We start from the raw sequence: 24,872 nt of genomic DNA, 5'->3' as shown, positions 1-24,872 counted from the left end.
GATGTATTTAACTCACTCAAATGGGCAATGTTGTCATTCCTCCTTCCCGTCCCCACTTTCTCACCCAGCACTGATGCTGTGACTCACTGCTGCGTTGTCCTCCATGGTGTGAGGTCCCTGCTGTTCGCTCTCCCAGTGCTGGGCCAGCCAGGGGGCCTCCAGATAACGTCACCATGACTGGCCTCAAACTGTCCCCTGGAGACCCCTGGGAGATTTTCTTTGCAACATAAATATTCCCAGGAGCAATACTCTCAGGTCGTAAGTGTATTTAACGTCTCCGTTCTCCTTTTACATTTGTTCCTGAATGTTTGCTAAGGCTAGGGAACAATTTTTAGTACCCAGAAAAGCATTCCAGTTCAGGGTGGGGTGGAGGTGTGTACATCAGTTGCTATATCCTGCTAGGATTGCCTGAATTAGCAAATAAAAATATACAATGCCCGGTTGAATTGCAGATAAGCAACAACTCTTTTTTGTTTTTCCTTTGGTGTAAGTGTGTCCCAAATATTGCACGGGACATACTTACACTAAACAAGCATTTGTTGTTTATCTGAAACTCAGATTTAACTGGGTGTCCTGTATTTTATGTGGCAACACTACCTCCAATCAAACAATTAAATTCAAGATTGTATGACTCTCCTTGGACTGGGGAACAGAATCATGGAATCAGCATTACAGGTCAAGATTGGGAAAACTCCACAAATGCTTGGTTGGAAGTAATGAAATACATTTAGGAAGTCTGTACAACAAAATTACCATAAACATTTATTAAGCTGTAATTTTCACAATATTTTAATTCTGTTCTGAAATCGGTCTACAAATATCTCTACATAACACCAAAGCCAGTGATTTAATAAATAAGAGGGACGTACGGATCGCTCTGCCAAAAAAATAAGCCTTATACATTTATGTCTATTTATGATATTTGTAGAATCAGTTTCCCAAGGCTCATGAAACTAAAGTGCGCACACACCACATACGCACACACACACACACCACTATATTCAAATCAAGTGGATTTATAGTATCAAATTAAATGCTACGTAAAATTTATAACCAGATACACAAAATACAAATTTGACTCATGAATACACCGTGGATGATGGGTACCATACCTCACAAATGATTTCCAGTTAAGAGGGAAATAATTGCTTCGCTGGATTTTAAGTGAGAGCTAATCACCACCACGAGAAATCAAGTTAATTACAGTATTCAAAGATTTAACACACATGCGGATATTAAACTGACACTACAATAAAACCTTTAAGTATGCAAAAAGACATTAGAACATATGGTTCATAATAACATTAGCTGCCGCAGATCTTCAGTAGACGGTGCAAAGGACGATCGGCTTTTTATGCCACCACCAGGGAAAAACTGGTCCTGGGGTATCTCCTACCTATCAAGGAATCAATGAAGAGCAGAGCACAGAATCGAGTACGCTGGACAAGGTTTGTTTATCCCCGATACTATATATCATATTGCTGGTCATCCAATACTAATTTTAAGGGTACTGTGTTAGATTCTGCAAAAATATATACTTCTCTTATTCACAAGTGAGGAGGAAAGGTTCAACGACTCAAATGGCCATAAACAAAAATGATGATGTCTTATTTTAAAAAGCTGGGGGAGCAGGTTGACACCTTTAGGACCTTAAAGAATTCCTTTTGTTTTTAATTTTCTTTGGCCGCGCCGAGCAGCTTGCAGGATCTTAGTTCCCCAACCAGGGATGGAACCCGGGCCACGGCAGTGAGAGCACCGAGTCCTAACCACTGGACCGCCAGGGAAGTCCCAGGCATTCCTTTTAAAGTGAGCTGGCTGGATGGGAGAGCTGGTTTTTGGATTACGTCAGCCAATTCAAAACCCATCAGGGAGAAGTGCTCAGGTGTCACGTTGTAAGGCAGGTATCGTTCCTCAAAAGCATCTTAAGAAGCAGCCGGAAGCACGGAGATGAAGCAAAGCAGGGTTCCCACTAGTGAGAAGGTGTCTTCGCCATGTTTCAGATTCTGCACTGGACATCTGACATGTTATTCCTAAGCAGAAGGCTGCTGAATCACAGGGCCAGACTAACGACCAAAGTGATTTGCATCTTTCCTGCAAGCCAGCCCTCGTGGGTGTGCAAAAGTCCTATTATAACCCTCCCAAGCACTGACCCCATCCTACATGTTCACCCTTAGTTCCAACAGGTGATGTCCCCAACTAGCTACTTCCCACCACAGTCAGAAGAGCACAGACCCAGTTCCCCTCCGTCTGCTTCCTGACCCTGCGGGTATCAGGCTTCCTGTGGTCCCACGTGGCATGGTATGCTTGTTGTCTCCAGGAAACTGTGGGTATTAAAAGCCTTCTTTCAACGGCACTAACCTCTCTCGGTCAGTCACTGTCACTGACTGTCTCTCGGTCAGTCACTGTCACTCGGTCACCTTCATAAGTTAAGACCCCTGGCATAAGTCACAAGGCTAGCTTTCAGGAAATTCTGTTGCTGCACTTTGCTACCAGAAATGACATGGGGTACCAAAACAAAAACGAGCAAACCAAAAAACCCGGAAGGCAGGTAACGCGGATTGGTACTGGAAAATATATTTACAGAAGGCTGATGTGCCAGGAAAGCATCTTTGCTAGGATGTCAAGGAAGAGATTGCTCCAAACATTATCCCCAAACACCCACAGAAATCCAGCAATCTGGAGGTAGCTGGTCCTTTTTCTCTTCTGGACTATTTTCTGTTCTCGGTATTTACTGTGATACTGAAGCACTGGGCAATTAACATTGATGCCTTGAAGATATCTAAAAAACTGAGTCTTAACTAAAACAGAGATCCACAGTAGTTTTCATCAGGATGTTTACATACCATGTTGAAGGATGTGTTACGCTAATATATTCTATAGCCCTGAAGATATAAAAAAGGTTTCTCTTCAAGGTATGAGATATGGTACAAAAATACATTTCTCCATGTACAAAAGAGAGAAAAAAGGAAGAGATGAGGAAGGAAGCTTACCCTACAAGCTTCCATGGAATGGAGAAAGCAAAAAAAATAAAAAACCCAAATTATTTGGGGTTAAGAACACGCCCAAGCAACAGTCAAATTTACGCATTAAAAAGCAGGCGTTATTCAGATCGAACATCCATGATTTCTATCAGAATTTCAAGGACTGTTCTACGCTGAAGTGATACCTCTAGTGAACTAATTAACTATTTAACTTTTGTTAAAAATAAAGACATCATTCCATCCCTTTGAGCGTACTGAGCTATAAAACTGGCTTCACAGCCTACACTTAGCCAATCTGGAAAACAAGGTGCATATTCTCGACGGCAATCTCCAGTTGATGCTGTGGCCTGAGTCCACCAGCACCTAGACGCGTGAGCCTCCCTCGATCTACTAGAAGTTAAAATGGTTTTCCTGCCTGGATCTCGGTACAGCACAGTGCCCATCAGGTTTCCATGTGTGAGGGTGGGTGAGAGAACAGAGTGGATGTTAGACCCAGACCCGTAATTTAAGACTTAAAAGCTTTGCGCAGAGAACGTCCATTTCCCTTCTGGCTAACAGAAGCAAATACCTAGATATGCCAGATACACAGAAGCTAAACGCACAGAAGGAAGGAGGGCAAAGATGACCTCCCTGGAGGGCTTCACACCCTGCGCTAAAATAGATTTGTCCGTAAATATCTAACTGACAAAACTGGAACGGTTTCAATGCAAAAAACTCGGGGGTCGAATGCCCACGGGTAAAGATTCGCCCAAGCAAATTCTAGAGAACATGCGTTTCAGGAAGCGAACTGAATGCAGGAGAGTTTGGGTCCCGTTATTGTGCACCTTAATAACAGAAGTTTCATAAACATCCTCAGAAAACATTTGCTTCCGTTTTCCAGGTACTTGTAACCCCAAGTAAAACGTCACAGAAGGGCGGCACACGAGGAGTTGGCAGGCAGCTGAGTTTTCCCCCAAATGATACCTGGACCAAAAGGTCTTGGTCCTACCTGATCTGACAGGGGTCTCTGCAAACCTGCGTAGAGGGGCTCCTGTGAGGGGGCTGCCAGGGCACGACGCAGGTAGGCAGGGAAAGACAGTCACAACCCCCGGCAGCATCCTTTCCTTGCTCTCCTGTGCTTGTTGGTAGCCAGAAAGGGGCATCTCCACTAGCCCCTGATCCAAGCCTTGCAAAGCCCCCTTTGTCCAGGACCCCACAGCTGTCTGCCCTGCACATACCTCTCTCTGCCCTGAGGGACCAGCTAAAAATGAGGTCACCCCAGACTCCAGGCAAAAAGCACCTAACACATGTACCGTAAAAATTTCAGGAAAAATAATTCAGATCTTCTCCAAGTCTGGCTTATTCCTGCTTACTGTTCCTGAGAATGCGTTATAAGCAGCAACAGACTCGAAAATGTTATTAGCTGCTATTGGTTTTCCTTCTAAGGTCCTGAGTCACCCAAAACCGAGATGAAACAGATAAACAAAAAACCCCAGAGAGTGTATCTTTCCTGTATCAACCTAGCTGGCAAATGGCGAAATTAGGACATCAAATAGATTCCTGAATGAACTTACCCAGGCGGCTCCCGGCATCAAACCCCAAAGACATTTCTTTGCCCGGTCCTTGAATTTCCCTTTACAAAATGTTGAGGTTAAGATACATCAAAGTACAGAAGGGGGAAAAAAATCTTAGGTTTTCTACAAATAGTGATTTCTTCATTTAGAAATAGGATTGAAGGGGGCTTGGCTGGGGTCACTAGGATCCAAAAGATGTTTAGTTTCATCCTTGAAACCCAATGGCCCACATTCAGAAGCGACAACATTCAAGAAATCGACATCCATGAAAAACAACGTGAAATGAAGGTCACAGCTTTGGAACCTGAAAAGACTGCACACAGACCTCACCCACCAATCCCTACGCTGCAAAAACAAATGCTTGCCTTGAAACTCTTCCAAAAGGTCGAATTAGCAATTTCTTCCCCTCCATGTAAAGTTTTAAGTTTATTAAAACTTAACTCCATCTGCCTGTGTTAAAAAACCTTACAAAAGGTGTATTTAAATGCTTGAAAAAATTAACTTTATGCTCTATGCACAGATAAACTTCTCTTCCTGTACAGCTAATATGGTTATATCCTTTGTTTAAAAAAGATTTTTTTCCACTAATGACACTTGGTGGGTAGTTCTACACCAACGATCTTGTCCCATTCTTCTCGGAAGATGTCCTAAGAGTTGACACGTGGCTGGAAACACCCTCGCAAAGCGCCACTCTCCTGCTCAGACATGTTTATTAAGATTGTTTGGGGTTTGGCGTTCTTTTTTTTCTTCTTCTTTTTTGTTTCCGGAGAGAGGGCGCTGGGAGGAGGGGACCCGGCCGGCTGGCTGGTTGTCACTTGCCGTTGGAGCGGTCAAGACTCTCCAGCACTCGGTTGAGACGGATGTTGAGCAGTCTGACCTGGTTCTCCAGCTGTTCCAGCTTCTCCTCCACGCTGGGGCCACTGGGGCTGCTGCGCCAGTAGAAACCCATGGGCCCGGTCATGAAGTAGATGGCCACCACGAAGCACAGCGGCAGCACAGCGTTCTCGGGCTCACCCTCGTACTTGTGCAAGATGTACACGCACGACATGGAGAACAGGATGACCCGCACCACCCAGAAGAAGCGGCCGAACACCACGTGCAGGACGCTGAAGGTGAAGCCCAGGGTCAGAGACAAGAACCAGTAGGCCAGGAGGACGACGCCCACCAGCAGGAGGGCACGTGTGGGGCTGTTGGCCACTGAGCTTGGATTGAAGTACTGGGACAGGTTCGAGACTGCAGGACAGAACAGAGGGACAGCGGCCGGTTACATGGGGTCAGGGGGTTCTCTGCAAGCTGGGGGTGGGCAGCTCAGCTCACTGGCTGCGCCTCTGCTACACCCAAGGAATTAAAGTTGGCTGCCTCATTAGCCTTTATACCAAGTCCTGGGAAAAGACAAGGCAACGCGGTCATATCGTGGGTTTGAAACACCTTTCAGGTGGGGCGGAGCCTGAAAACTGGCCTTCAATTTCCTTTCTTCCTGTCTTCCATAGTAACAAATGCCCAGCGTTAGGCTGGGCACACGGCTGCCTAGGATAAGGGCGTTTCCCAGCCTCCCTTGCAGCTACATAACTAAGCTTTGGTCAAGGAGAGGTAAGCAGAAATGTTTTGGGGTGGCTTCCTAGAAGTAGTGGGAATACACCCTTTACCTCTTCTTCTTCTGCCTGCTGGAATGTGGATGTGATGGCTGGAATAGAAACAGCTGTCTTGTGTCATGAGGGAAGGGAGGTCACCTAATTGGGGAGCAATAAGATGGGAGGGGCCTCGGACCCGAGGAGAATGTGCTACAAAGCCACCTACCTGCCTAACCACCTACCTGTGAACTTTCACATAAGAGAAATAAGCTTCCATCTTGTTTAAGCTGCTGTTATTTGGGGTCTCTGTTACTCACAGTCAAACCTAATTGTAACTGGTACCCACACATGAAGTTCCATCTTAAGAATGGAGTGAGGGCTTCCCTGGTGGCGCAGTGGTTGGGAGTCCGCCTGCCAATGCAGGGGACGCGGGTTTGTGCCCCGGTCCGGGAAGATCCCACGTGCCACGGAGCGGCTGGGCCCGTGGGCCGTGGCCGCTGGGCCTGCGCGTCTGGAACCTCTGCTCCGCAACGGGAGAGGCCACAGCAGTGAGGGGCCCGCGTACCGCCAAAAAAAAAAGAATGGAGTGAAATGGAAGACTTGCATCTTCTGTGTGCCTGACTTAAGAAAATTTTCAAATAGAAAATTTCAAAGGATAGTAAAATAAATACTCCTATCAAAACCACCTAGGTTTAACAATGGTTAACATTTTGCTCCATCTCTAGTCACATACCTTTTTTTTTTTTTTACCAAACCATTTGAAAGAGGCACACATCCTATTTCAGCATGCAGCTTTCTTTCCTAGTTTTACTGAGATATAACTGACATACAGCACTATATAAGTTCAAAGTGTACAGCATGACTTGACTTACATATATTGCGAGATGACCACAAGTTTAGTTAGTATCCATCACCTCATATAGATACAAAAAAAAAAAAAGTTTCTTCCTTTTCCTGAGAACATTTAGGATCTACTAACTCTCCTGATAACTTTCAACTATACGGTACAGCAGTGTCAGCTACAGTCATCATGTTGTACATGACATCCCCAGGACGTATCTACCCTATAACTGCAAATTTGTACCTTTTGACCATCTTCCTCCAATTCCCCTGCCTCCCACTTGGTGTCTCTGGCAACCACAAATCTGATCTCTCATTTTATGAGGTTTTTTTTTTAAATTCCACATAAGTGAGATCCTACAGTACTTGCCTTTCTCTGACTTATTTCACTTAGCTTAATGTCCTCCAGGTCCATCCATGTTGTTTCAAATGGCAGGATTTCCTTCGTTTTATGGTTGAATAATACTCCATTGTATATATACACACACCAAAAATTCGTTGTTGTTTTTTTTTTTTAATTTTATTTATTTTTGGCTGCGTTGGGTCTTCGTTGCTGCGCGCAAGCTTTCTCTAGTTGTGGCGAGAGGGGGCTCCTCTTCGTTGTGGTGCATGGGTTTCTCATTGCAGTGGCTTCTCTTGTTGTGGAGCACGGGCTCTGGGCACACGGGCTTCAGTAGTTGTGGCTCGCAGGTTCTAGAGCGCAGGCTCAGTAGTTGTGGCGCACAGGCTTAGTTGCTCTGCAGCATGTGGGATCTTCCCAGACCAGGGATCGAACCTGTGTCCCCTCAACCGGCAGACAGATTCTTAACCACTGTGCCACCAGGGAAGCCCACACCAAAATTTCTTTATCCATTCACCTGTCAATGAACACTTAGGTTGTTCCCACATCTTGGCTATTGTAAATAGCGCTGCAATGAACATGGGGGTGTAGTTATCTCTGTGACAGGGTGTTTTTGTTTCCTTCAGATATATTCACAGGAGTGGAATTGTTGGTTGCTCTATCTTTAATTTTTCTTTTTTTTTGGCCACACTGCATGGCTTCTGGGATATTAGTTCCCAGACCAGGGACTGAACCCGTGCCCTCGGCAGTGAAAGCGTGAAGTCCTAACCACTGGACCGCCAGGGAATTCCCTATTTTTAGTTTTTTGAGGAACCTCCACACTGTTTTCCATAGTGGCTGCACCAATTTACATTCCCACCAACAGTGCACGAGGGTTCCAATTTCCCCACACCCTCACCAACATTTGTTATCACTTATCTTTTTAATAATAGCTGTGCTAATAGGCATGAGGTAATTAATATCTCATTGTGGTTCTTTTTTTTTTTGTAGTACGCGGGCCTCTCGCTGTTGCGGCCTCTCCCGTTGCGGAGCACAGGCTCCGGACGTGCAGGCTCAGCGGCCACGGCTCACGGGCCCAGCCGCTCCGCGGCATGTGGGATCTTCCCGGACCGGGGCACGAACCCGCGTCCCCTGCATCGGCAGGCGGACTCTCAACCACTGCGCCACCAGGGAAGCCCTCATTGTGGTTTTGATTTGCATTTCCCTAATGACTAGTAATGTTGAACCACTAGTAATGTAGTATTGATACATTTTCTTGTACTTATTGGCCATTTATATATCTTTTTTAAAATTAATTAATTAATTAATTTTTGGCTGCATTGTGTCTTGGTTGCTGTGCGCGTGCTTTCTCTAGTTGCGGTGAGCGGGGGCTACTCTTTGTTTCGGTGCGCGGGCTTCTCATTGCGGTGGCTTCTCTTGTTGTAGAGCATGGGCTCTAGGTGTGCAGGCCTCAGTAGTTGTGGCATGCAGGCTCAGTAGTTGTGGCTCACGGGCTCTAGAGCACAGGCTCAGTAGCTGTGGCGCACGGACTTAGCTGCTCCGCGGTATGTGGGATCTTCCCGGACCAGGGCTCAAACCCGTGTCCCCTGCATTGGCAGGCAGATTCTTAACCACTGCACCACCAGGGAAGCCCAGGCCTCCAATTCTTATTAACGATGGGCCCCTTTGTGCCAAGGCAGAGCCAGGTCCGAGGTTGCAGCCTGGAGGAGGTGGGCAAGACCCCACTCACGGGATCTCAGAAGGGAGATGCATAACACACGCACACGGAGAGGAGATGTTACAGCTGAGGGTGAGAACTGAGGACCAGGTTCCTCACACAGGGTAGTCAGGAGGGGCCTCTTGAAGGAGGTGTCACGTACCAGAGACCCAAGCATGGGAAAGATGGGATCAGGCAAAGGGCTGGGAGGATCACCCCCAGCAGGGAACACCTGGAGGGACTAGAAGGTACCAAAGACCCCAGCGTGTCCAAGAACAGGATGTCCTTGCTGCTTGCATTGTCCGTGGTGTGAACCTGGTCGATTCCAAGTGCAGCAAGAAGTCGCTGGGCAGCTTTAAGGACAGTGACCTGACCTGCCTTCTTTGTTCTTTTTTTAAATCACTACTATAAAAGCAGTAATTAAAAAAATTGCTCTGGCTGATTTGCTGAGAAGGGACCCTAGTTAGGAGCTGTGCAGGGAAGGCCCCAGCAGGTCTGAGGCCACTCTTTAGAAACACCTGCTGGCAAGGTGGGCCCTTGGCTGGCATCTGGGAACTCGGATTTCTGGAGTGTGAGGTTGTGATGCATAATAAGAAACATGTATTTGGTGTCCATCCCCATTTCTGGCACAGACTCCTAAGACCCTTGGAATTCCCTAAGTGACAAGTGCAATAAAAGTGTCTTGATAATTCACAGCCCCTTTCACGCACACCTGTGCTTGTTAATCAGGTGATTCTGGAAAGCCTCTCAGGATGTAGGCTGGTTGCCAGGGGAACCAACCAGATGATTAGAGGCTTGGGCCCTCTAACCTCCAGGAGGGGCTGAAGGTTGAATCCATCACCAGTAGCCAAGGAGACAAGAGAACTCAGAACTGGAAGCTCCGAGTCCCTGCCCACCAACCCTGCCCCAGGCATCTCCTTCACCTGGCTGTTCCTGAGTTATATCCTTTCATAATAAACCAGTAATCTAGTGAGTGAGTAAACTTGCCTGAGTTCCGCAAGCAGCTCTAGCAAATTAATTGAACCCACGGTGCGGAGGGGTCGTGGGAACCTCTGATCTACACTAGTCTGTCAGAGCACGGATCTGTGACTGGTGTCTGAAGTGGGGCCGATTGTGGGACTGAGCCCGTGACCCGTGGGATCAGATGCTACCTCCAAGGAGATAGGGTTAGAATTGAGTTCAACTTGGGGGCTCCTGGTCAGCGTCCTGGAGAGCTGAGTGAATTGCATACACATTGCAGTGAGGGCTCCCTCCTCTCACCAAGAACAGGGGCTCCCTGGCTTGGAGGTTTTTACAATCAGTGCGGTTCACGCTGACACCTGCTTTCCTTCGGGGAGTCGGGAATTTGGAAGGTGCAGGCAGAGAGCGCCTACATGACCAGCTGCCAATAAACACCCTGGAGGCTGAGCCCCTATTGGGCATCCCTGGTAGATGACACCTCATTCGGGGAATAAAGGGTATCCTGTGTGACCCCCCTGGGAGAGGGCTCTGGGGGCCTGTGCCTGGTTCCCCCAGACTTTACCCCGTGAGCCTTTTCCCTTTGCTGACTGTGCTTTGTGTCCTTCACTGTAATACACCACAGCTGTGAGTACGACCACATGCTGGGTCCCGGGAGTCCTCCTGGAGATGCACAGAACCCGGGGATGGTCTAGGGGACGACGACACAGACTGCTGCAGGCTTCCTGGAGAGAGGCAGCAGACTGGACCAGGGCCGTGAGCTTGAATTCAAAGGGTTCCAGCAGCTGCCGTCCAATTCCTAGACCAGGGCAGCAACCCCCTGGGGGGTCACACATTGCTCCTTCAGCCCTTTTGATGGTTGTGTGAGCGCCGCATTCCCTGCACTAAATCCCTTTCTGTCTAAGTAACTGGAGTAGCTGGTCACGGACTCCAACAACCTAGAGACTCCACCTCCAGTCCCCGAGGTTTGCCTGGGGGCACACAAGTTGGCACTGCCCACCTGCACCTTATCCTAAATAGCATCTGGGAATCTCAGCTATTTACACACGCAACAATGACAATAAGAAAGGTCCTCTCATATCCTCACTGCCCCCTAGTTTTCTCTTGTGCCACCCGCCGTGGGTACCACTCCCATAATTTGACCAGCACCAGAATGGAACAGTGCCTTCAGATGAACGCCCCCCACACCTACCGTCAAGTCCAAGGACGTCCAAGAGCTCTGCCCAAACTTTCCACAGGGTTTCCACAAACATGTCCACTCCCAGCACGAACCTCTCGGTCAGCCTCGTCAGGAACTGCAGAAACGACAAAGAGATCATTACCGACCCGGCCAAAGCTCCCTCCTGCCTAGTCCGGCCAAGCTTACACTTGGAGGAGAAAACACAGCTGGCCGATGACGAAGGCCACCCCAGGACTGGCCGAGTAGCCCAGGGGACTGACGGAGCTCGGGACTAAGTGTCCAGGTGCCAAGAACCAAGCGAATCTAGACAAATCTCCCTCCTACGGGGGAAGGGATGCATCGGGGGAGCCGGGAGCTCTCTGCAGAGCTGCTCACTCCACCTCCGATTCCTCCTGGAGTCCTCCTGGAGCCCTTCTAGGTCGACTCTTTTGTCAAAGTCTCTGCCTGATTTCTCATTTTTAAACAGTGGGAGGTGCTGCAACCAACCTATTTCCCCCGGAGGCTGGGACGTTGCTGCACGGGAGCAACTCTGAAGGGCGAGAACTGCGGTTCTCACACTCAAGTCCCATCAGCATCTCCCTAGCGTGTGCAAACAGTAGAGAGAGGCCACGTCCATCCCAGCTTTAAGGACCCAGGGCTACTGAAGCTCTCCGGGGATGAATATGAGGTGCAGCTTCATGTCACTGTATTTAAAAAAAATATTTATCTTTTTGGCTGTGTTGGGTCTTAGTTGCGACACGTGGGATCTTTCGCTGTGGTGCCCGGGCTTAGTTGCCCCCACGGCCTGTGGGATCGAACTGGAGTCCCCTGCATTGCAAGATGGATTCTTAACCACTGGACCACCAGGGAAGTCCCATTTTGCTGTATTTTTTAAAAATAAGTGATATTAAAAAAATAATAATAGTAAGTGATATTCTCGGACTTCCCTGGCAGTCCAATGGTTAGGGGTCCGCGCTTTCACTGCTGAGGGGCCGGGTTCAATCCCTGGTCAGGGAACTAAGATCCTGCGTGCCGTGCAGTGCGGCCAAATTTTTAAAAAAAGTGATATTCTATACACATGGTATAAAGTCTCACTCCCCGCAACCCAAACCCCCTTCCAGTGGCAGTGCTGTTACCACTCGCTTGCAGATCCTCTCTTAGATGCACCGGGTGAGGAATGGCAGAAATATTTCCCCCATAAACGGCAGCATATGTGTACAGTTCTGCCGTGTTTCTCATGGAACACTCAGCCTTGATTATTCAACTTCAGGCAGGACAGAGAGGCCTCATTCTTTGCAAAGATGGCACACCTGCAGCTGCTTATCCAATCCCCTATGGATGGGCACCTAGGTTATTCCCAGCTTCCCAGGGGGACCAGAGTGTTGCAAGGCTCACGTGTAGAGGTTAAATGCCTCGAAGTGAATTGGTTACAGCATTTAAAATTGGATATCCTGGTTGGAGCCATCCTCCAGGACAGGGGGAAAGAGGAGTAGTGTTGAATCAGTGGCCGGGAGAGCAAAGGATGCCATTGACCTCTGTGCTACTGCTGTCGCTTGGCTGACAGCATGCGGGGCTGGGAGCTTAACTGTCTGGGTTCAAGTCCCAGCTCTGCCCCTTATTTGCTGGGTGGCCATGGGTAGAATACATATGTGTTACATACCAGGGCTCCACCTGACAAGTGGAGTTATTAATAGTACCCATCTCAGCTGGTTGTTGTGCGCGTTAAACGAGATTTGTGTGAAATGCTTTGACGCACCCAACAGAGGTTCAAAATGTCTACTGACATCCGATTTTTTTAAAAATTTATTATTTATTTAGGCTGCGCTGGGTCTTAGTTGAGGCATGAGGACTCTTAGTTGCGACATGCATGGAGGACCTAGTTCCCTGACCAGGGGTTGAACCCAGGCCCCCTCCAGTGGGAGAGCGGAGTCTTACCCACTGGACCACCAGGGAAGTCCCTGATCTTCTAACAGAAGCTTTGGCCCCAAGACTCTTCTGCAAGGACATCATCCTTTTAGCCTTAAATTTCCTAGCTGCAAGCACCAAAGGGATTTGTATGTTTAAAGACCACATGGATAAACCTGACATATCCACACAATGGGATATTATTCAGCCATAAAAACGAATGAAGTACTGACACATGCTTCGACAAGGATGAAACTTGAAAACCTTACACTAAGGACAAGAAGCCAGATACAAAGGACCATAAATTGTGATTCCATGAATAGGAAATGTCCACAAATACAGGAAATGTCCACAGTAGGCAAAGCCATAGAGACAGAAAGTAAATTAGCAGTGGCTGGGGTTAGGGAGAGAGGTTGAGAGCTAAAGGATTTCTCTTCGAGGTGATGAAAATGTTCTACTGTTGACTGTGGTGATGGTTACACAACCCTGTGAATATACGGAAATGATATATGAACGATATACTTTAAATGGGTGAACTGTATGGTATGTGAATTATACCTCAATAAGCTGCTATTTGAAAACTGGAAAGGTACTAACATAACACCGTAAATCAACTGTACTCCTATCTAAAAAGAGGTTTTTTTAAACTGGAAGAGGAAAAAAAAATAATGGAAGGGTTGATGTAAAAAAAAAAAAAAAGGAGGAAGTATGTGTGTCTGAGAGAAGAGAGGGTCACTGTCCCTCTCTTTGGCAGTGGGTGAGGGGATTTCAGAGAATGTATCATCACCTGGAGAGAAGGCACACTGGTGTTGGTTTAGTTATAATTCTTTTTTGGTTAGAGATTTACTGACATATCATTTACATACCATAAACTTCCTTCCCCATAATCTAACGTTAGAACATTTTCATCGCCCCAAAAGGAGTCTTGTCCCTGTCAGCAGTCACTCCCCATCGCCTCCCACCCCCAACCTAGGCAACCACTAATCTCCTTTCCATCTCCATGGATTTGCCTTTCCTGGACTTTCCATACCAGTGGAATCAGGCAATCCGTGACCTTTTGTGCCTGGCTCCTTGCACTCAAAATAACATTGTCAAGGTTCACCCGTGTTGCAGCATGTATTGGTACTTAATTCCTCTTTCTTGCCAAAGAGCATTCCCTTTCAGGGCTCTACCGCGTTGCTGCTCCTGTCGTAATTCTTTAAAGGACGCGTGATTTGTACACGTTTGCCAATAAGTAGCAACTTGTACATTTTGTTCAAGTGGAGGAAAGAGGAAAGAGCTCCACACCAAAAGCTACCGGGCCTTTCAAGGGCACCAGCTCTCCTAGAAAGGGTGTGAGGAAGTACTTATTTGGGGAGGAAGAGACAACAGTTGCTGCTGTTGCTGACCCTGTCTGTGCCTCCACTTTCTCAGCTGTAAAATGGAACTAAGATAAGACAGCCATAAGAACCTGTAAAGGCCTCGGGACATGGGAGCTACTTGGGTGGGTTGCTTGTGTCAGACCCGAGGATTTGCTGGGTGGCAACCCAGCGCTCCCAGCAAGGATGGAGGTCCGGCCCTCTCTCCAAACGGAGCCATCCCCTTCCCACCTAACAACCGTCTTCAAGCAGGTGCTCAGAAACCCACAGGCCCAACCAGGGTCTGGCCTGGCTCAGGGGAAAGTCAGGCCCACCCTGGGGACCGGCCAGGGCAGGAGAGGGTGTTGCAGGGACAGACCCATTGTGGGCCTTTTGGACTGATCGGTGGGAACCACACTTGCTCTCTGCCCCGCGGGCTAGCACCACTCACTGTGGCTTCCCCTTGGGCAATGTGACTCCTTGGCTCGCTTGTCTGTGTGAAGACACAGGAGCCCTCAGGGAGTGTTGCGGGCTGCACCGTGTTCCTCCAAATCTCAGCAAGGGTGAAATGGGATCAGTATGAGGGACCCTGATCCAACAGGACTGGTGGCCCTACAAGAAGAGATGGGGACATAGACACATACAGAGGAAAGACCACGTGAGGACACAGGGAGAAGCCGGCCATCTGCCAGCCAAGGAGAGAGGCCTCAGGAGAAACCAACCCTGCCAGCACCTCGATCTCAGCTTTCCAGCCTCCAGAACTTCCAGATGACACATTTCTGTGTGAGCTGCCCAGGCTGTGGTCCTTCCTCACGGCAGCCCTGCAGACTAAGACGGGGGATCAGCGGAGCCCAGAGCCTGAAGCAGTTCACAGAAATCAGGTGAAAAGCTGAACCTACGGCACAGGTTGTATGTTTTCTACAACCTATAAAATATGGCCAATATCTTATAATAACTATCAATGGAGTATAACCTGTAAGAATTGTGAATCACTATGTTGTACCCCTGAAATTTATATAATGTTGTACAATTTGTATAATATTGTACATCAAGTATACCTCAATAAAAAATTTAATAAAATTAAAACAAAACAAAACAAAACTTGGGAGTTCCGTGGTGGCCTAGTGGTTAGGGTTCTGCACTTTCACTGAAGAGGCCCGGCCTCAATCCCTGGTTGGGGAACTAGGGAACTAAGATCCCACATGTGCGCAGCAAGGCCAGAGAAAATAAATAAACAAAAATGAAGAGAGAGAGACTTAAAAGACAGATCAGTGAAATGCAAGTGTAGACTTTGGATCCCAATTCAAACAAAGCAGTTATGCATAAAGACGTTTTGAGTCGATCAGGGAAATCGGACTTGGGTTGGTTATTAAAGAATTGTCGGGGCTTCCCTGGTGGTGCAGTGGTTAAGAATCCACCTGCCAAAGCAGGGGACACGGGTTCGAGCCCTGATCCGGGAAGATCCCACATGCCACGGAGCAACTAAGCCCGTGTGCCACAGCTACTGAGCCTGTGCTCTAGAGCCCGCGAGACTCAACTACTGAAGCCCGCGTGCCACAACTACTGAAGCCTGCGCGCCTAGAGCCCCTGCTCCACAACAAGAAAAGCCACTGCAGTGAGAAGCCCACGCACCACAACGAAGAGTAGCCCCTGCCCGCCGCAACTAGAGAAAAACCCACGCACAGCAACGAAGACCCAATGCAGCCAATAAATAAATAACTTTTAAAAAAAATAAATTAAAAAAAAAAGAATTGTCATGAGCTGTGACGATGGTACTATGGCTACGATCTTTGCAAAATGTTCACCTGTTAAAGATGCAGACCGAAGTATCCAGAAGTAAACCATTGTGTCTTGGATTAGCTTTAAAATACTATGCCAGGCTTCAAAAACTTTTTTGATGGGAAGAGCAATGTAACAAAAATGGCAAAACTGAGTGATGGGTACTGGGGTTCATTATACATTTCTTTCCCCGTTTGTGTCTGCTGGACAATTTTCAGGATGAAAAGTTAAAACGAGGGAGATTCAGGTGAACCAACTCAGGAGGCCTGCGGCCGTGGCCATGGCTATGGGAAAAAACACAATTACTCCAGCTCAGGGTTTCATCACCCTCCTCCTAAATCTGGAGGACGTCCCGCATCCTAAGTTCTCCTCGCCCCTATCACCCCCAGGCACGTGCAAACTGGCTCCCAGGAAATCAGGCTGTAAGGGCACATGTGTCTTCACGAACAAGGCAGAGAAGGGGCGAGTTTCTGCAGTTCAGAGGTTGCCCAAGCATCTGAGGAACACAATGAGAGACGCAGGTTACGTGAACTGAAGGTGCTGGAACACACGTGCAGACCACCTGCACGAATGAATTACAAAGGGGAAAAGGCACCTCCATGACGGAAGGCCTCAACTGAAGATCAAAGTCATGGGACAAGCCGACACCCTGTGCCTTGATATGCTGCCCCAGCAAGGACACAAGACCCTCACGTAGAATTCCTGCTGGAATTGTAATTCCTCAATCTAACCCTGGGGATGCAATCAGGTAAGATGCATCGTGCGAAAATTCAAAAGTCAACTGGCCTGTCCCAACCCCACGGAGATACCACGTCAGCCCCACTAAAGTGTCTACACTAAAAGAGACAGACAACTGTCAACAGATGAATGGAGACAGATGTGGTTCACGCACACACACCTCCCCCACACACATACCCCGGAATACTACTTGGCCATAAAAAAGAAAGAAATTTTGCCATTTGCACCAGCTTGGACGGACCTGGAGCGTACTACGCTTAGTGAAATGTCAGACAGAGAAAGACAAAAACTGGGGCTTCCCCGAAGGTCCAGTGGTTGAGACGCCACGCTTCCTGTCAAGCAGAAACAGAAACATAGATGTAGAGAACAAATGTATGGATACCAAGGGGGAAAGGGGTGGTGTGGGAGGAACGGGGATTGACACATACACACTATTGATACTATCTATAAAACAGACAACTGGGGCTTCCCTGGTGGCGCTAGTGGTTGAGAGTCCGCCTGCCGATGCAGGGGACGCGGGTTCGTGCCCCGGTCCGCGAAGATCCCATATGCCGCGGAGCGGCTGGGCCCGTAAGCCATGGCCGCTGAGCCTGTGCGTCCGGAGCCTGTGCTCCGCAACGGGAGAGGCCACAACAGTGAGAGGCCCGCGTACTGAAAAAAAAAAAAACAAACAGACAACTGATGGGAACATACTGTAGAGCACAGGGAACTCTACTTAATGCACTGTAGTGTCCTAAATGGAGGGGATGTGTGTATATGTATGGCTGATTCATTTTGCTGTGCAGTAGAAGCTAACACAACATTGTAAAGCAACTATACTCCAATAAAAATTAATTATAAAAAAAAAAAAGAGGGCTTCCCTGGTGGCGCAGTGGTTGAGAGTCCGCCTGACAATGCAGGGGACACGAGTTCGTGCCCCGGTCCGGGAAGATCCCACGTGCCGTGGAGCGGCTGGGCCCGTGAGCCATGGCCGCTGAGCCTGCACGTCCAGAGCCTGTGCTCCGCAACGGGAGAGGCCACAACAGTGAGAGGCCCACGTACCGCAAAAATAAAATAAAATAAAATAAAATGAGACTCCGTGCTTCCATTGCAGGGGGCGCAAGTTCGATCCCTGGTCCAGGAACTAAGGTCTTGCATGCCGGGTGGCTAAAAAGTTAAGGAGAAAGAAAGAAAGAAGGAAAGACAAATACTGTATGATAACTGTTATATGTGGAATCTAAAAAATACAACAGTGAATATAACAAAAAAGAAACAGATACAGAGAACACACTAGTGGCTACCAGTGGGGAGAGGGAAGGGGGGAGGGGCAAGATAGGGGGAGGGGTTTAAGAGGTACAAACTACTGTGTATAAAATACATAAGTTACAAGGATATACTGTACAGCACAGGGAATACAGCCAATATTCTAAAATAACTATAAATGAAGTATAGTCCAAAAAGATATTGAATCACTATGTTGTACACCTGAAACTAATATAATATTGCAAATCAACTATATTTCAATTAAAAAATAAACTAAGTAAAATGCATCCAAGGGGTGGGGGGAAGACAAGAACATGTGTTGGCGAGGATGGGGAGAAAGGAATCCTCATACGCTGCTAGTGGGAACGTAAAATGGTACAGCTGTACAGAGGTTCCTTGAAATGTTGAGAGCTACCGTATGACCCAGCAATTCCACTCCTAGGTACATACTCCAAAATACAGAAAACATATATTCGCATAAAAACTTGCACATGGGGCTTCCCTGGTGGCGCAGTGGTTGAGAGTCCATCTGCCAATGCAGGGGACACGGGTTCGTGACCCGGTCCGGGAAGATCCCACATGCCGCAGAGCAGCTGGGCCCGTGAGCTATGGCCGCTGAGCCTGCGCGTCCGGAGCCTGTGCTCCGCAACGGGAGAGGCCACAACAGTGAGAGGCCCGCGTACCGAAAACAACAAAAAAAACCCAAAAACTTGCACATGAATGTTCAAAGCAGCACTATTCATAGAATCCAAAAAGTGGGAACAACCCAAATGACCATCAACTGATAAATGGATAAATAAAAAGCCATAAGAAGGTATGAAATACTGACACAGGTTACAAAAGGGATGAACCTTAAAAACATGATGCTGAGTGAGAAAGAAGCCAGATGCAGAAGACCACACTGTATGATTCCATTTGTAGGAAACGCGCAGAACAGGCAAACCCATGAAGACAAAGAAGATGACGGGTTGTCAGGGGCTGGGGGAGGTGGGGTGACTGCTAATGAGTGTAGGGCTTCTTTGGAGGGGGATGAAAATGTTCTAAACTTGACTGTGGTGATGGGTGCACAGCCCTGTGACTATAATAAAAATCACCGAACTTTCAGGGAATGAAATGTATAGTATCTGAATTACAGCTCCATAAAGCTATTAAAAAAAAAGACATAAATGTCAATGTCATAAAAGCCTCCCTTACCCCCAGATGGGTGAAGGGACTTTGACAGACTAAAGGGAACTAAAGAGACAAGCGTTGATTGGGTGCTGGCTTTTTTTTAAAAAAGCTATAAAGGAAATGCAAATATGGGCTGTATATTACAAAATATTATGGTACTAAATTTAAGTTTTGGGGTGGAGGGGCCACAGTATTATGGTTTTGTAGGAGAAAGTGTCATGATGTCTGCAATTTACTTTCAAAAAAAGTGTGTGTATGTGTGTGCCTGTTAGTGAAAGAGAAACAGTTTGGGGGGGAAATGGTGAACCCAGGTGGAGTTTCTAGTTGTTCCTTATTCAATTCTTTCAGCTTTTCAAAATAAAAAGGAAATATTATTTTGATTGTGGTGATGTTTTCACGGGTATATCCATATGGCAAAATTTACCAACGTGTACACTTTTGTCCCACTTTAAATATGTGTAGTCTATGTCGACTACCTCTCAATAAAGCTGTTAGAATGTTGGTGGGGAAAAAAAAAAAGACTGGAAAGTGTCAAAGTTACTCTGCTCAAAATATTTGCTTACAAAGCAAAAGAATGTAAGTCTCTTAAAAAAAAAAAAAAAAAAGACCAACAGTTCAATAATGGCAAAGGAAAACAAAAAGCAGTTCCCAGAAAAGAAGACGCCAATGGATTCTGGATAAGTGAAAAGACCAGATATCTCACAGTAAAATAATAAAACCAAAAAGTTTACTGACACTTCGTTGGAGAGGGTTTGGGAACCAGCCCTCACACGTATGATGGGAGTATAACTGGAAAGCAATTCAGTAATATCTCTCAGTACTAAAAAAGTACATGAACTGGAACTGTGCATAAAGGACACGGCAATCAAAACTAATTTACGCTGTCAGAGTCAGGAGAGGGGTTGTCTTGGGGCAGGGGGATTTCGACCATACTTTTCTAGGTCTACATGCTGGTCACATGGGCGTGTTTGGTGTGTGACAATTCATTATGTTGTATAACTTACACAGAAAAGTGCACCAATTATTTTTCAATTAAAGATTTTAAAACGCACAGATCCTTTGGCTCAGCAATGACGTTTCTAACAATTTACAGATGAACTTGTCTAAGCGCGCTCCAAAAAATTTATACAGAAGGACCGTGACTGCAGCCAGGATTCACGTGGCAAAAGACAGGAAACTAGTGAAACACTAGCCATCAAGAGTAGGTTGAACGACGGTGCTTCCTTACACTAAATTACACCAGGCGAATCCTTCTCATATAAATATCTTCTACCATTTACTAAATGCTTATTAAGTGCCTGGTATTGTACAACCTGACTAATCACATTCAACCCTCCAATTTACCTCCTTTGCACAAATGAGACACACAAAGGTCAAGCAACCGGCCCAAGGTCACAGAGCTAGTGAGACGCAGAGCTGGGATTCGAACCCATGTCTGTTGGAGAGCAAGGCCCATGCTCCAAACCAGAAGAAGGTCAGGGGTTAACTTTAGACAAGTCCTAGATAGAACATGGGAGTGTTTCATTAAACGCCCTCAAACTTCACAACCCACTAAGCAGGTCTGGCTCGCTGAAAACTATAGTCACTAGCAGATCCAGTTTCTTTTAATTAAGATTAACAAAACAATCTCCCCCAAGCCTGGCCGGTCTAGGCTACACTAGGCAGGAAGTATCGGGGCAGCCTCATTCTAGACGCCACAATGATTAGGGGAATCAGGAAGGGTCATGATGCTGGGAGACCAGTGAGGGTACCAGTGTGGTCCCCAGACCCACTGTGCCTCGTTCAAATCCTGGCTCTTCCACCCAGTCTGACCTGAAGCCGGTCACTTCCCCACTCTGTGCCTCAGTTTCCCTATGTGTAAAATGGAAACATTAATAGTACCTACCTCACAGGCCTGTTCTAAGGATTAAGTGAGTTACTCTACCTATAAAAGGACTTAGAACATTGGACCACCTATTTGCTAGAAGGGATGCTGCCCAGTTCATGAATTGCTGAATAAAACCAATTAGATCGTTTTTAAAAAGGCGCATTTGGGGACTTCCCTGGCAGTCCAGTGGTTAAGACTCTGCGCTTCCACTGCAGGGGGCTCAGGTACAATCCCTGGTCAGGAAACTAAGATCCTGCATGCCTCTTGGCCAAAAAAAAAGGAAAAACGGTGCATCCTAAACAAATAAATTAGTATTATTGTCATCTCTACTGAAGGCACAAAACTTCATTTACCACAAAACTTCAGTTCTGACCTCGAGATTCTCAGATTCTTTGCCAGAATACAGCTGTCTTATTGGCACCAACCCATATTAAACTCTTAAGTATCTATTTTGTATTTCACGTCCGCGGACCTTATATTCTCAGATAGGACCGTCAGCCAAGACATGGGTTACTTGTGCTTACCCTCCTCAAAAAAAGTCACACTTCTTTTTGCTGTAAAAGGAATGATTTCTGCCTTCAAATGGCTCAGGCACATGGCAGGAGGGAAGTGCAGATTCACCCTTCACACTCAGGCAGACTGGATGGCCACCTTTCTGCACTCAGGTGTTTTTGTTTTCTCCCTCCGTGGCCACCTACAAAGAGATCCTGCCAGAACCCACAACTTCTACGGAGGCTCAGAACACCCATAGGAGATGGTAGTCAGAAGTTAGTTTTCCCAACAAATTAACTTGTATTTCACCTCATCCAATTAGAATATCCAGCCAATCTGATTTGGGCTTTAATGTTCTTTTCTTTCCCCTCCACCTCAAGCACCAGAAAACTTTTTTTAAACCCTGAAAGCCCTTTCAGCGGGGCTTTGCAATGTTGATTTGCTCCTTGGCCAGGATATTAACTAACAACAGTAGCTCACACTGATTCTGCCATTACTCTGGGCCAAGAAGGTACCAACGATTCATAATTACAAACTCATAACCAAGAGGATATTATCATTAGCCCCATTTAAGGAATAAAGAAACGGAGGCTCAAAAAAGTGAAGCCACTTGCCCAAAGCTATCCAGTAAAAGCTGGAACTTAAACCCAAACTTCTCTCCGCTCCCAAACCCCAGGACTGGTGCAGAGCAAAGGAACTGGTGCAGAGCAGTAAGGGCTGCACTCAAGGAACCGCCTGACCACAGGTAACTGTCCCCCTATTCACTTCCCCTTTCTCGGGGGACTTTTACCCCGAATGGCTACCGAGGGCAAAGAAGGGAGAAAGAACTCCCTGCGCTTCTCCGGAGCGCTCAACACCATCCCCAGGGGTCTGAGGCTCCTCAACAGCTCCAAAGTAAACAAAACGTTCCAAGTGAAAGGCCCAGCACACAGTAGGTGCTTAAAAGGGTTGTTACGGTGCCAGGTTGCCAAAGCAACAGAGCAGACTGCATTACTCCCATCCTTAAAAAATAATTTAAAAAGTAAAAAGCCTAAATATCTTCAAAGCAGAAGAAGGAGGGCCTCAGGTGCTCAGGGGAAATGGGTCGGGTGCAAGGCTACGGGAAATTCGGGGTTGCTGGGGACAGCGCAGCAGCGTGGGGACAGGGCGCGGGCGCTGGCTGGCAGGGCGCCCCCCGCCCCTCCCCCCCGCACCGGGCAGCCGCCACGATGCCTGGCTCACAGTAGGTGCTCATTCAAACGTGTTGAATGAATGAATGAGAGGCGCGGCCGGCGTCAGCGCCGCCCAGAGGAGGCCCGGGCCACGCACCCCCGGGGGCAAGGTCCAAGGAGAAGTACCGCGTGGCACAGAGGGCGCACCGAGGCCCTGCGCCGGAACCGGCCCCCAGACCCGACGCTGGCTGGGCAGGGCCTGGGCGGCAGGCGGAAGGCTCCGGGGCTCAGACCGGGCTCCCCCGCCCCAGACCCGGGCCCCCCTCTTCCCGCGCCCCGGCCGGCCTGCAGCCCCGGAGGCCGCGCACGGCCCAGGCGGGCCCCGGGTGCGCGGCGGCTGCGGCAAGGTGACCGCGGGCGCGGGCGCGGCGCCCACCTTCTGAGCGGCGCGCACGTTGTCCTCGCCGAACAGGCTGCTGACGCTCTGCGAGAAGGTGTTGACCGTGCGGCGGTAGCTGTTCTTCTCGGTGCCGCCGCGGCCCCGTGCCCCTTGCACGCCCGGGGCCAGCAGCCCGAACAGCAGCAGCAGCAGGAACCCAGCCTGGGCCCGGGGTCCGCCCGAAGAGCGCGCGCCCATCCTGGGGCCGGTGGGATGCGGGGTCCGGGAGAAGGGTGAGAGCCGCACAGTGGGACGCCGCGGCTCCGGCGGGGACCGCGTTGGCGCGCTCGGTGGCCAAGCACCGCACCTCTGCCCGCGCTGCTGCCGCCGCCGCCGCCGCCGCGCCACCTGCCCCGCCCCGCGCGCACAGGCTCGAAGGCCCCGCCCACGCCGCGCCCCGCCCCCGGACGCGGGACCCGCCGGCGACCTGGCCGGAGCGCCGGAGGAGGCTGTGAGGTTGATGATCTCCACGCCCCCACCGCCCGGAAGTCTTCCCTGACCTGGCGGGGCTTTAACCTTTTCTTTTTTAAAAAGTAATTTTTATTTTTAACTTTTCTATAAAAAGCAACCCAAGCTTGTAAAAGTGGAAACAGCCCCAACAAGGACGAGTGCAATTGATTGGAAAATATGAACTGTAAACATTTTGTATATCGCTGAATTTATAATGACACCCCAAAATTGGCCACCGTTGCCGATGGCATGGGCACGAGCTTATTCATTCATTCTGAAATGTTTAAAAGCAAAGCATTAAGCATCCCTCCTGCCCTTCTTCAAAGAACTCTATTTCAGAGTCACAAAATAGTCGAGGACCGAAAGTTCTTTTTAGGAAAGTCCCGCTAGTAAATGAGGAGGGAGTGAAAGAGATTAGAAAATTAGAAATTAGAAAATCCGTTTGCACTCCTTAATGAAATGACAGGTCCAGGCCACAATCATCAAGACACTAAAACCAAAAGGTGGCAGGTCGGTGGGGAACTTAAAAAAGGAGGGGCCAAGTGGTCAGTACCTGGACCCGCCAGTCTTAGTGGCAGAAGTGCCAGCGCCACCTATGATGGATTCTTGCCAAACACTTTGGACCCAAACTTGATGTGGCCTCCACATCTAACCAACAGTTTACAGGAAATATGGGGGATGGAGGAAAAAAATTAGAAGCAGCAGAAGCAATCAGCTAAAGCCAGAATGTGGAGCATTCAACAGGATTAACGACCCAGTTTCCTCAATAAGTAAATGACATAAAAAATAAAAGCAGGGGGGCTTCCCTGGTGGCGCAGTGGTTGAGAGTCCGCCTGCCGTTGCAGGCGAAACGGGTTCGTGCCCCAGTCCGGGAAGACCCCACATGCCGCGGAGCAGCTGGGTCCGTGAGCCATGGCCGCTGGGCCTGTGCGTCCGGAGCCTGTGCTCCGCAACGGGAGAGGCCACAACAGTGAGGGGCCTTGTTTGCATCCTAAATCAAACCATGTCTAACCAGACATTTTTTGAGACCACCAGGAAAATAAAACTTAACTTTTGTCAACCCAAAGAGTGAAAAATTGCCTTTTTTTGAACTTACATTTTTCTAGATTCCTGGTGAGGTTTTTATATATTCACTGGCCTTATACTTTTTTTTTTTAAAGGAAACTTTTTTTTATATTGAAGTATAGCATACCAACAGAAAAATA

At 48.0% G+C, this 24,872-nt stretch overlaps 1 protein-coding gene across 1 annotated transcript; it reads right to left on the bottom strand.

Moving 5' to 3' along the window:
- Nucleotides 1-2,605: 2,605 nt before the first annotated feature.
- On the bottom strand, nt 2,606-23,563 carry BRI3BP (BRI3 binding protein). The gene is made up of 3 exons (XM_027125123.1): nt 23,215-23,563; nt 11,131-11,233; nt 2,606-5,767 (listed from the first exon to the last, which is right to left on the bottom strand). The coding sequence occupies exons 1-3, from the start codon at nt 23,413-23,415 to the stop codon at nt 5,346-5,348; spliced, it is 726 nt and encodes a 241-aa protein (XP_026980924.1). The 5' UTR covers nt 23,416-23,563; the 3' UTR covers nt 2,606-5,345.
- Nucleotides 23,564-24,872: the final 1,309 nt, after the last annotated feature.

This window comes from Aethalodelphis obliquidens, unplaced genomic scaffold, assembly GCF_003676395.1.
Source record: "Aethalodelphis obliquidens isolate GAN/ISIS:26980383/991018 unplaced genomic scaffold, ASM367639v1 scaffold28, whole genome shotgun sequence".
Classification (NCBI taxonomy): domain Eukaryota; kingdom Metazoa; phylum Chordata; class Mammalia; order Artiodactyla; family Delphinidae; genus Aethalodelphis; species Aethalodelphis obliquidens.
This window is presented reverse-complemented; position numbering and strand designations above follow the sequence as displayed.